We start from the raw sequence: 12,869 nt of genomic DNA, 5'->3' as shown, positions 1-12,869 counted from the left end.
TAATGTTAAAAGTTAAATTGATGAGAAATGAATCTGGTTGTGTAGGCCATAATTGGGGGTCACCTCCAAACTCCTTTTTGCCCCCCTTATCCCTGTCAAAATTACAGGATTTTTTTTCTTTCCACTGTCTCTTTCTTTACATTGTTATCCCCACGGGCTCCCTTCGAGTTCTCTTAGGAGAACCATTGATGTGTCTTTCATGGCCTCCAGCTCTTCTTGCCCCCAACTGTTGGGCACACTTTACTAAAACAGGACTCTCTGGTCCTGCTTCCTCTGTTTCGTCCTCATGCCTGCCCAGTCTGCTGATAGCTGAGGCCCTCCTTTGCCTGGCTCCCCAACTTTGCATCTCCTCGCTCCCATCCTCAGAGCTTCTGTTCTTTCCCATGCTCATCTGGTGGTCTCCTGCATGCCTTTTGCCTCCTCCACATTTGAGATTTCACACACATTATTTCTTCTGCCCAAGTGCCCTCTTTTTCCATTCCTACTAACCTTGCCGAACACTCACCTCTGAAATTTCTTCCCCAGGAAGCATTTTTGAATAGACTTGACTAATTGTGATTTCTCTCCCACCCACCTGATGTCTTTTATGCACTTGCGCATCCTCTGCTTCTTGGAGTCACAGCTGTCAACGTCTTACGTATTAACAGAGTCATTGACGTTTCACTCATGTGTTCCTTGTTGTTTAGTTTGTGTCATTCCTTCTGGGAGGTGCCCTCTACTCCTGTACTTCAGTGTTTCTCTATGGCATCTCAGTTTGACATGCATGAGACAGAGACTCCTGAAGTGTTTTTAGGCTGAACAGGGTGACAAATGTGAGGCCCCACAGGAAGATGAGTCCTGCTTAGAAGAGGAGATGTTCTTTTGGGAAGCTGGAGGATCACATGTGTAATATTACCCTTGGTGTGCTTTCCTTCCGGTCTCTCCCAGCGCCCACGTCTCAGCAGCTGGAAAGAAGGAAGAGTAAAGCTAAGTACAAAGCACTAGCTGTTGGGTGGGAATGATGCTCAGTGGATCTTTGTCTGGGTAGGACCATCCGGAGAGGCCATCCAGATCCATCACCAGACCCGACAGAATATGGCGGAGCTGCAGGGCAGCGGGCAGAGGGACCCAACTCACTCCTCTGCAGAGCTGCTGGAGTTAGCGTATCATGAAGCTGCTGGAAGGTGAGGATGTGCATAGGGCTCCAGAAAGTACCTTGAGAAACTCCGTGGTACCCAGAACCATGGCAGAACAGTCTGCTGACAAAATGTCATGGTTACAAGACTTGATGAGACAGTATGAGATCAAGCCCTTCCTTTGTCAGTTCCATTCCTTTCACTGGGCCAAGTGCAAAGCAAACAGCCTGACGCTGTGCCACACGTTACCTAGGCCTTGCTTTAGCTTTAGTTCAAAGCACACTTTGTAAACCTCAAATATGAGTTTTTTCTAAACCTCAGCCAAGAGTGAAAATGAGTGCTGAGACAGGTTGTTCATGCTGTGTGTTCTGGGAAGTCTGTGACTTTTGTCATTTTGGCCACCGAGAAATCCCACTGTTGAGTTTAGAAGTTGTTTCTGCTAAAAGCAATGGAAATCAAGGCCCGTGTTTATAGAAAAAACTCTTGTTGAACCAGAGTTCTGAATGCATTAGAAAGCATCCAAGAGAGTCAGTGCAGGAATAAAGTCACTTACTTGACAGACATGAGCTGGGGATACAACTGGCCTCACTGTTCCTGTGATGCTTTAGGAAACACTTTGCAAAGGGCAGTCTCTTTGGTCCCTTTTTCAATCATCTCGACATCCCGTGGAATGGATGAGAGATATGGGCAGGACATGACCCTCTTTGTAGCTCACTTGGTACCTCTTTTCAGTCACTTTAGGCCTCCTGTCTGTTTTAGCAGTGGGGAGCTGAGGATGAGGAAGGGCAGGCAGTCCAGTATGGCAGTGGGAAAGCAGTTTTTGGGGTGCCAGGCCAGGACAAGCAGGCCACAGGAGACCAGATCTGGCACAGACACCAAGCACTGAAGTCCAGTAGCCTGTGGTATGGCTCCCAGTTGTTGCCAGCCTGTGTAGCTAGATATTCAGAGCTGTTTTTGATCGAGACTCCTGGGATATGGGGTGGACAGGATAAAAGAGGTAATGCTCTGCATTAAGCCAGGTGGCTGGGCTCTGTTCTCTGCAGGCACAGCACTTCCCGCCAGCCTGGTGACAGCATGTCCTTCTTGAACTTCAGTGGAACAGAAGAGCTTTCTGTCAGCCTGCTTAGCAACAGTGGTGCAGGTAACCAATCCAAGAGGTAACAGAGTTGGGATGCTCAGAGTTGCAGGCTTACATCTAGAAACGACACAGGGACCAGAAAAGCAGGGCCATGTCTATTTTGGGATCATTTCAGCCACAATTTTGGGTGACCTATTTAGAAGCAGTGCTGTATAATGCATGGAATTATAAATGGGCTGCACGTTACGTTTTTAGCTGAGAACACATTGGTCAAGCCACATTCATCATAGCCCTGTCAGTGAGTCGTGACTGTGGGCCCCTAATGAACTTGGTGTCGAGGGTAACACTGGGGACAGCAGGAGTAGCCTCTGCTCTGGAGGAGCTTCTGGTTCTGCTAGTGGGGGGCTTACCCAGCAGCAGGTATATAAACAATCAGGAGAGACCCAGAGGGGAACAATGTGGTTCCAGTTGTGAGATCAGGAAGGAGAACGGTGGCATTGTAGCTTCGAGAAGTGGGCATGCGCCTCAGACTTGAAGCCGTAGGATTTGGTTACCTAGAGAGGTAGCAGGTGAAGGTTCTGGGTGGAGGCAGGGAGACAGGGACAGAATGGACTTCCACTAACACAGGTTACATGCTTTCTGGAAGACCATGTATATCTACCATGTCATGCAATCATCCTAGGAGGGCATATACTATTAAGTATGTTTTGCACATGGGGCAACTTAATGTCCTGAGGTATAGAGATATTAATTGAATCTCTCAAGCCTGTGGCCAGGTGTCCTGACTGCTGTTCTTCATTTAGACCACACCATTCAGAGTATCTTTATGATGTAGGGGAACAGGAGTTGGGATGAATAAGGGCAGATTTTGGGAAGCCTCAAAAGACAGATATTGTTCAACATGAGTATAAAAAACATTAAAACTTAGTTGGGGGTGGATATGGGGCTGCTGCTCTATGTCTTAGTTTTCTATAACTAACTTGCGTTTCTGAAACTTAGCTTAAAGAAGGTATAGTGAAAGTGAAGTTGTATGAAATTGGTTAATGAATTGTTCCTTCATTCATTGGTTGCTTCATCCAACAATATTTCTAGAGGTCAGTAGCTAAGTCTTGAAAACTGGTTGGCAATAAGAGAATCCCTAAAGGATTGTCATTAATTAACTTCTTCCCTCCTTCCATCCTTTCTTTCTTTTTTCTCTTCCTCTTTCTCTGTTTCTTTTGTTCTTTTATTATTTCTCTTTAAATGAGAAGACAAATTGGTTAATAGTTTGGTGATAAGATGCATTTTATGCCTGCACTTGGGGTGCTTAAAATGTTACTTGGCCACCAGACTCTTGTATCAAAGGCAATCTTTCCATTTTGCTAAACCAAAGAGCCATTTTATAGGAACCCAGAGTTTGAGCTTCCTAGGCTGTGTGGGATGGAGTTGTACTGAGGAGGGGCTGTTCTTGGGCTCACAGCACTACAGTTTGAGCTAGTTTTACTGCAGAGGGATTACAGGTGCAGATGGTAAAAGCACCAGGATTTACCCCGACTAGTCCTGGAGTGGTTCTGGGCCTGGGATAGCTTAGGTAGACCAGATGATTCCTCAGAAGATGAGTCTTTTGTAATTTTGAAATTTACTTTGAGGAGGAGAGGGAAGTTTCAAAGAATCCTTATGTGGGGATGGTTGTGGAAGATCTTCTAATGACACCATCATGGAGTCCTCTGAGCTAAAGATTCCCTGGTACACATGCATGGGAAAAGCATTTGGTGCAACCTGGATCTCTCATTCACCCTTCTCCATCTTGGACTCTTGTGCCATAGGTCCATGCACCTGATGGACCTCTCTGCTTGGATAACTCCCAAGTACCTCATCCTCAGTATACTGACAAGGAAAATCATCTCTTGTGGCTCCCCTACCCACTCTCCCTCTTCTGTTTCCTCTTTCTTCTGACTCTGGCCTGTCCCCTCCATTCTCACTGCTTCTGCTTTGGTTCAGACCCATGCCATATCTGGCCAGGATTATGACAGCAATTTTCCAAGTGGTCTTCCTGCTTTGTCCCTGCTCCCTCTGATTCATCTTCCATACTGTCACCAAGGAGATATTTCTAAATACAAATCTGATCAGCCCCTCCTTCCCACATATAAAACCCTCCCGTGGTTCATGGCCTGTAACACTAGTCATGACCCATCTGCTGCCTGCCTTTGCATCCTTATTGGCCACCACCACTTCCACACATCACTGTATACAGAAAGAACTCAGGCTCTAGACTCTTCAGATGTGAGTCCTAACTCCACTTCTAATGAGCAGTGAGGCCCTCAGGCCAAGTTACCTCTATGTGTCTTACTTTCATCATCTGTGAAGAGGATTTGTGTGAATATTAAATGTGATAATCCATGTAAAGTGCTTGGAATGGTTCCTGGCACAGTCAGCAAGTAAGAGCTGCCTTTGTCATGTGTATTATGAGATGTGCATGTGTTATATTCCAGCCATTGCTTGTGGCTCCTCCAAAGATCTTTGTCCTCATATTTCTTTGCATGGACTAGCACCCCTGCAGAATATGCTTTCACCCTATCTTCAACCCTGATTCTGCCTGGCAAACATCAGCTCAGTCTTTTTTTTTTTTTTTTTTTTTTTATTCATTTTGAGAGAGAGAGAGCTCTGAGCATGAGCCGGGGAGAGGCAGAGAGAGAGAGGGAGAGAGATTCCCAAGCAGACTCTGGACTATCAGCACAGAGCTCAACATGGGGCTCGAACTCACAAACCATGAGATCATGGCCTGAGCTGAAACCAAGAGTTGGGCGTTTAACCTACTGAACTACCTAGGCACCTCATCAACTCAGTCTTTATGATTCAACCCCCAAAATACCTTCTCTTTGAAGCCCTCCCTGGCGGTTCTCCCCATGCCTTCCTAGGAGATGTTAGGCATGTTTCCACATCGTTCCATATGCATAACCTAATTGTACTACTTGGCATATCATGATCCCGCTGTTTGTTTCTATGTCTGTCTCTGCACTAGACTGAAAGAATTTATCTTTATTCATCTTCTCCCCACAGTGTTTAGCACATTTATTGACAAATGAATTTGTGCTTCCACGACCAAGCTGCCATATGTGAGAAGCATCTGAACAGCCCACAAAATTATTCTCTTTAATTGGTATGCAAGTGTGCAATTACATAAATATATTCTAGAATGTGTAGCTTCTTGGAGAAGGTGTGGGCTCCTCAGACTTTTTCTAGTCAGGCCAATAGAGTTAAGTAGGATCATCCTTGCCTTTGCCTGTTCCCTTTATGACCAGTAGCATGTGATTTCAAAGGGGCCAGGGGTCACATGGGAATTGAACTCCCATCTTTGATCTTGTGCTTCCCGATCGATTATGTTAGCCAGCCACAAAAAGGATTAGATAAAAATCATTATAATTTTTATTACCATATTACCATTTATAACCAATTAATGTCAGATCTATGAGGATATATCCCAAATCTTTCCATATGTCATCACCTCTACCAGTCCCAGCCCTATTGAAGGTACCTTCATCTTTTGCCTGGATTGTTGTGATATCCCACTAACTGGTCTCTCAGCTTCCTCTTTTTGCCCTTTCATATAGTTTATTTCCAGCACAGCAATTCAGAGTGACCCTCTGAAAATAGAAGTCAGATCATGAAACTTCTGTGCACAAAACCCTCCAAGGGCTTCCCAGTGCACTCGGATCAAAAGCCAAAGGCGTTACAATAGCCGACAGAGCCCCCTCCCTCTTGCAACCCTTTGTTACTCTCAGACCTCGTCTCCTGCTTTCCCCTCTCACTTTATTATTGTAGGGGTTTCCTAAATGTATCAGGCACGCTCTGAATCTGAGGTGCTTTTTCCTGCTCTCCCCTCTGCTCTGCCCTTACACTGGAGAGCTTTATGGCTAAGGTCCACATGCCTGAGTTTGCCCAGGACAGCCTGGTTTGAATTCATTGTCCTGTGTAATTATTAATAGTGTCCCCTTTCACTCTCAAAGGTGTCCTGGATTGAATGATAAATGATATGGCCATCCTACGCACAGCTTGTTCTGTTCCTTCCTTTAGGTCTTACCCAAATTGCCACTCTCTACCTTGGCACTCCCGTCCATCTTCCCTGCCTGCTACTTCTACATAATGCCACCTGTCATACTAGGTCTTTTAATTTTGTGGTTTTTATTGTAAGCTCCAACAAGGCAAGGATTTGTGTTTCGCTCATGACTATATCTTCAGAACTTAGAACAGTTCCTGGCACATATCAGGTAGTTGAATGAATACTAAAAGTTTTCTGAGGTTAGCTTTCCCTCCACTGAAGAGTGCTTTTCTTCCCTGTCTTATAACCTTGTTGAACAATTAACTGGATTCCTTTTCTCAAAGGCTTGGACAGTCTTTTTTCTGCCTTGCTAGTTTTTGAAGTGATTTTCCTTTCAATCCATCCTCAGTCTTCATGGAATATGGTTTGCTTTCTTCAAACTCACTATACTCTCACTCATTCCAGGAATGTTTATTGAACTGTAGGCACTGTGCTAAGGTCTGAGGAGAAACAAAATGATTAAGACACCAGTTCTCCTCACCTTGGGGAGCTCTGGCTCTCCATTCACTTGGGATTCTATTTGAAGTAGTTTTGTGCAGGGTAACAATGATGAAAGGGAAGCCCTCTCACGGGGAGCTGGACTTAGTGGTTCCAGTGATACCATGCAGTTTGAACATGTGACCTCTGCTGCCTTATGATACATGAGGGAGTGTCCCAACCCCGCCCATCATGGTCTTTGGAGTTTAGCCTTCAGCCTTTGCTGCTGCTCAGGTTCATCATCTGTATAATGGGCATAAAGATCTTCACCTGCCTACCTGCTTCACAGGGTTGTTATAAGGAGCAAAAGTAGATTGGGCTCCTTAACGCAAAATTGTCACACTAGGTTCTTGTTTGGGAACAAAGTGAGGTCTAAATAAATAATTAGTTACCTTTTCATTTGTTAAAAAATTGAAAAGAAATGAGAGAACCTCATCTGTGACCCCACCTTCACCTCCTGGGCCTGACAGTTTGTACCATCTGCAGGCACTCAAGCGTGACTCAGATTTTCTCTTGCATTTGGACATGATTCATATGTGAGTCACGATTCACAGGAGTGGTGTCTCTGTGGGTTTCCCTCTTGGCCCGTAGACTTTCATTTCGAGCATTGTTGGCTAGAGCCTTGTACCTGTACTCTTGTTTTTCACCATGTTGCCCAGCAGGGACCAGGTGGTCAATGGAACTGGGGAGATAGCATGTGTGGGGTGTGTGTGTGTGTGTGTGTGTGTGTGTGTGTGTGTGTAATTTTAGTTAATATAGAGTGCAATATTGGTTTCAGGAGTAGGATTCAGTGACTCATCACTTACATACAACACCCAGTGCTCATCACAAGTGCCCTCCCTAGTATCTATCACCTGTCTCCCACCCCCCTCCCTCCTGGGGAGATAGTTTTTATCCCTCTGTTTCGTTAAGTGGGCACCCATTTATAAGACTTCTCAGCCACTGTCATTCCCTTCATTGGGGAATAAGTGCTCTAGATAGTTTTGGAAAAGAAAATAACTAGATGCCATGCTTTCTTTCCCTGTGATATTAGGACTCAGAATCTGCAGCTTGGTATTTGTGTTGAGTATTAGGTACATGTAGCAGCCTGAGAGCTGAAGTAAAAGTAAAACAGCACGCTGAGACTGGAGGAAAGGGCCTCAGAGTCATTCACTCAGGCTTGGGATTTTTTTTTTTTTTTTAACATTTATTTATTTTTGAGACAGAGAGAGACAAAGCATGAACGGGGAAGCATCAGAGAGAGGGAGACACAGAATCTGAAGCAGGCTCTAGGCCCTGAGCTGTCAGCACAGAGCCCGACACGGGGCTCGAACTCACGGACCGTGAGATCATGACCTGAGCTGAAGTCGGACGCCCAACTGACTGAGCCACCCAAGCGCCGCACAGGCTTGGGATTTTTGTGGGAAAGTGCCATCTCTGTAGTCCAGAGAGGAGAAATGACTAGTCCCACACACAGGCTTCTAGATGTCACCCAGGGTCAGTCCCAAAGGTCCCACATGGATTACCCATTTTGGCCTGAGGTTAGCAAGCGAAGGACACGTTCAGACTTCTTGACTCTGAACAGATGTCAAAAGGCCAAGCTAAGATGGTGACTTTCAGCATTGGCTCCCCAAGGTGAATGTCTGGCTTTGAATGTTGAGAGTGAGGTCTCATTCACAAATATTAGGTTAGAGCAGAACTGACTGACCGTGAGGTCTCATGTTGGTCATCTCAAGTTGTGGGACTTGTCATATGCCCACAGCCAGCACGTTTGACTGAAAATAAGTCTCATAGGCCGAGCTGGTGGAAGAGGCAGTATGTTAGATTGAACTGCAAGGAAACTGTGTATAAAGAGCCTCATGAAAGAGCCTAAAATATTTCTTTAAATATTTTTCATTGTTTTTAAAAAGTAAAGTGTGTGTGTGTGTGTGTGTGTGTGTGTGTGTGTGTGTGTAGCATAAAAGACTGGCGGCCTTATATGTGCTTTTGTCTGTTAGAGATGGTGCAGTTCTTATCTAGGATCCTATTGGTTGCCTCTTTGAGCTCAAGGAATTGCCCACAAAATTATAAGTTGAACTGTTTTTTTATTAGTCTAAGAATTCTTACAGACCAAGTCTGGATTTAGTTTTCTAGAAAGAAAGAAAGAAAGAAAGAAAGAAAGAAAGAAAGAAAGAAAGAAAGAAAGAAAGAAAAAGAAAAGATTCTCTAATGACCAAATTTAGCATCTCAACTTGTGAGGTAATGTATTTAATAATTTCCTATTGCTCAGAATGCTTTGAGAATTCTGATTTTGTAATTGCCTTCATACCAGTTCTCAGGCTAAACAAGAAAATCCACTTCGTTGCTTCTTAATAGTTCGCTTTGTGTTTGCATGAAAATGGATGTTGTCAGCCAGGATAGCTTTTTCAGAAAATTTAGCTCCAAATGGCTTTTGACTGTTGACAAAGAAGAGATAACATTTTCAATAGCTGAAAACTGGTGCCCCAGATGGAGAGTCAGGAAGTAAGACGTCTGTAGAGTTGAGCAGAGTCTAAATGCTGGTTTCACCTACTTACTGTGTGATCTTCAGTAAGTTACTTCACTTCTCTGAGCTTTAGTTCATCTGTAGAAGGGGAATAGTACCTTCTTCATATCTGCCTCATAGTAGGGGTTTGAATAAAATGAAAGACTATGCTTATTTGACTTAATAAACCAGTTGTATCTTATTATGATGAATGGTAATAAAAAAAAAATCTACTGAAGGCAGTTCCAAAAAAGAAGTTCTAAAATTGTTTGGCCATGTGATATCTCTTTTTAAATTCTTAAAAATTTATTAATTTTAAAATTTACATACAGTAAAATTCACTGTTTTTAGTGTACAGTTCTGTGAGTTTTGACAAATGCATGCAGTCATAACCACCAACACATCAAGATACAGAACATTTCCATTTCACCCCACATTCTTTTGGGTGGCCCCTTTGTACTCAGCCGCACCCCTGTCCCCTGGCAACCGATGATCTGTTCTCTCTCCCTTTAGTTTTGTCTTGTCCCAGTATGTCACGCACATGGAATCATACAGTATGTAGCTTTTTGAGTCTGGCTTCTTTTATTCAGCATATAATTCATTTGAGATTCATCCAAGTTGTTGAATGTTCATTACTTTTTATTGTTGAGTTGCATTCCATCATATGAATATATTAGTTTGTTTATCCCTTCATTTGCAAAATATTTGGACAGTTTCCAGGTTTGGGGAACTATGAATAAAGCTACCATAAACATTTACATAACAGTTTTTTTTATTTCTCTTGAGTAAGTTCGTAGGCATGGAATTGCTGGGTCAAATGGTAAAATATCTGTTTAACTTTTATTTTTACGTATTTATTAAAAAAGTTTTTTTTAATGGTTAATTATTTTGAGAGAGAGAGTGTGTGAGCAGGGGAGGGACAGAGAGAGAGGAGACACAGAATCCAAAGCAGGCTTCAGGCGCTGAGCTGTCAGCACAGAGCCCAACGCAGGACTTGACTTCAGGAACCATGAGATCATGACCCGAGCTGAAGTTGGCTGCTTAACCAACCTTAACCTGATCAAGAATCACATGCTCTTCTGACTGAGCCAACCAGGCACCCCTATCTGTTTAACTTTTTTTTTTTAACTTTTTTTTTTTAACGTTTGTTTATTTTTGAGACAGAGCATGAATGGGGGAGAGTCAGAGAGAGGGAGACACAGAATCTGAAACAGGCTCCAGGCTCCGAGCTGTCAGCACAGAGCCCGATGTGGGGCTTGAACTCACTGATGGCGAGATCATGACCTGAGCCGAAGTCGGCCGCTTAGCCGACTGAGCCACCCAGGCACCCCTATTTAACTATTTAACCCAGGTGCCCCTATTTAAAGAAGCTGCCGTGCTGACAGCTCAGAGCCTGGAACCTGCTTCAGATTCTGTGTCTCCCTCTCTTTCTGCCCCTCCCCTGCTCATGCTCTCTGTCTCTCAAAAATAATAAACTGTTAAAAAAAAAGTTACTATTTTTTTTAAACTGTTTTCCAAAGCCGTGCACCATTCTGCATTCCTACCATCAATGAATAGGGGTTTCCATTGTTCCACATCTTGTTCACACTTGGCATGACTTGTCATTTTAGCCATTCCAAGAGGTCTGTAGAGGTATCTGTACTTTTAACTTGCCATTTCCCTAATGGCTGAGGAAGTTGAGCATCTTTTCATGTGCTTATTTGGTTTCTGTATGTGTTCAGTGAAATGTTCAAATCTTTTGCCCTATTTCTCATTAAGTTGTGCTCTTGTTCTTGAGTTTTGAGGGCTGTTTATGTAATCTGGCTACAAGTCCTTTGCTAGATAGGTGATTTGCAGATGTTTTCTCTCATGTTGTGGCTTGTCCTTTCAAAGACTCCATGAGGGACTTATACGTATTTATTTTTGTTATAAAAGATTCAGATGACACAAAAGTATCTAGAATAAAAACTGTAAGTTCTGGTTTACCTCCTGTCACCTCCCCCAGCTTTCTCCTTGGAGGTAGCCACTGTTGACAGTTTGGTGAGGATTTTCCCAATCTTTTTCATAGTACCATAATTTTCTAGTAAGTATATGTGTCTAGAAAGGGACCTTTAAACATTGATATGTACTTTGGGGCACGTGGGTGGCTCAGTCGGTTAAGCGTCCCACTTTGGCTCAGGTCATGATCTCGAGGCTCGTGAGTTTGAGCCCTGTGTCAAGCTCTGTGCTGACAGCTCAGAGCCTGGAGCCTGCTTCGGATTCTTTATTCCCCTCTTGCTCTGTCCCTCCCCCGCTCACACTCTGTCTGTCTCTCGCTCTCTCTCTCTTTCTCAAAAATAAATAAACATAAAAAAATAAATATTGATATGTACTTTAAAATTAGTTCTGTTATTTTTCAGGCAATAAGTTGTATTTCAAAGATCTTTCTGTTTTTTCTTTCAGACACTTATAGGGAAAATCATTGTTTTTCTCTTAAAGTGGTGAGTTTTAATATGTCTTAGGTCATATTCCAGAAAGCTATGATTTGGAGAAGGAAATTCCAGATAATGATGACTGATAAGTGAAATAAACTTTAAATAGGTCATTTTGTTTTTGCTAAAGATTTATCCAATTAGTTGAAGTGACTTTGAAATATAGCCATTTTCTTAAAATAAATGGTGGATTGCTTTTTGCTAGTGTGTGTGTGTGTGTGTGTGTGTGCGCGCGTGTGCATGTAAGCCAATGCTAATGGTCTCATTGGGCAAAGAATGGTATTGATAACCTCAGAGTAATGTTCTGGATCATTCCCAAGTTTTAGATTGCTCATTTTTCTTTGATTGATTCTTTTGTGCTGTTTGAAATATTCACAGAATTTGTACTTGGTTCACATTTTTATTTTTAGCTATGATTTTGGGCTTTTTCAACCATAACTGGCCAGTACTTTCATTTATTTCTTTATTTTATAGAATGAGCCTCATTAAGCTGTTTTCATCTTTCCATAGGTATGAATCCTAGGACCCAAAACAAGGATTCTCTAGAGGACAGTGTTTCTACCTCTCCAGATCCAAGTAAGAGGGAGCAGCTGACTGGGGTGGGGTCAGGGCGGGGTTGGTCAGAGCATGAGGAAGCAAGGGGGAGCTCTGTGGGAAGTCCACACATCTCTGGGTACCAGAAAGCAATGTGGTAAAGGAAAAATTTTCAGCCTCTCCAGTGGAAAGTGAAGAGGGGAGTGGCCAAATAACCTCTTCTGGAATGTGATTCAGCAGCACGTGGGAAGGGTAATGGAATTCCCATGAGGTCCTTACGCCAATTCAGAACTGGCCTTAGCCCTTAAAGGCCTTGTGATGGCTCTAGGGAACAAAGGAATAAGAGGGACTAGAACTGTTTACATACTTGTAGTTGAAATTGTTTGACTGGGTTGCATTTTTTTTTTAAATCATCTTTATCTGTTGAAATATCTGCAGGAAGAGCACATCTAAATATCTATAATAGCAGAATACAAAAAAAAAAAAAAAATCCTACCACCTGGTAGACTTTATTTTACTTAGCTGTGACCAGTAGATATACATCACTGAATATTTCTTCCCACTTATAATTAACTAAATAATCCTTTTACTACTTCTTCTGACTCCTCATATTAGTCATTTTTTTCTTTTTCTATTATTTAAAAACATTTTTAAT

At 42.9% G+C, this 12,869-nt stretch overlaps 1 protein-coding gene across 9 annotated transcripts in view; it reads left to right on the top strand.

Annotated features, from left to right (window-relative positions):
* DEPDC5 (DEP domain containing 5, GATOR1 subcomplex subunit) overlaps nucleotides 1-12,869 on the top strand; it is a 127,058-nt gene that overhangs the window by 57,675 nt on the left and 56,514 nt on the right. For 6 of the 9 annotated variants that reach the window (XM_047827806.1, XM_047827809.1, XM_047827807.1 and 3 more), the window contains 3 exons: nucleotides 1,028-1,163; nucleotides 2,159-2,256; nucleotides 12,191-12,256. In XM_047827806.1, the coding sequence (XP_047683762.1) occupies nucleotides 1,028-1,163; nucleotides 2,159-2,256; nucleotides 12,191-12,256 (300 nt within the window). The remainder of the gene's footprint in view (nucleotides 1-1,027; nucleotides 1,164-2,158; nucleotides 2,257-12,190; nucleotides 12,257-12,869) is intronic. The other 3 variants (XM_047827812.1, XM_047827813.1, XM_047827810.1) reach the window with 1 other exon arrangement.

The sequence above is a fragment of the Prionailurus viverrinus genome, chromosome D3 (assembly GCF_022837055.1).
Source record: "Prionailurus viverrinus isolate Anna chromosome D3, UM_Priviv_1.0, whole genome shotgun sequence".
Lineage (NCBI taxonomy): Eukaryota > Metazoa > Chordata > Mammalia > Carnivora > Felidae > Prionailurus > Prionailurus viverrinus.
Note: the sequence above shows the minus strand (reverse complement) of the source record. Positions and strands in the feature narration are given on the sequence as shown.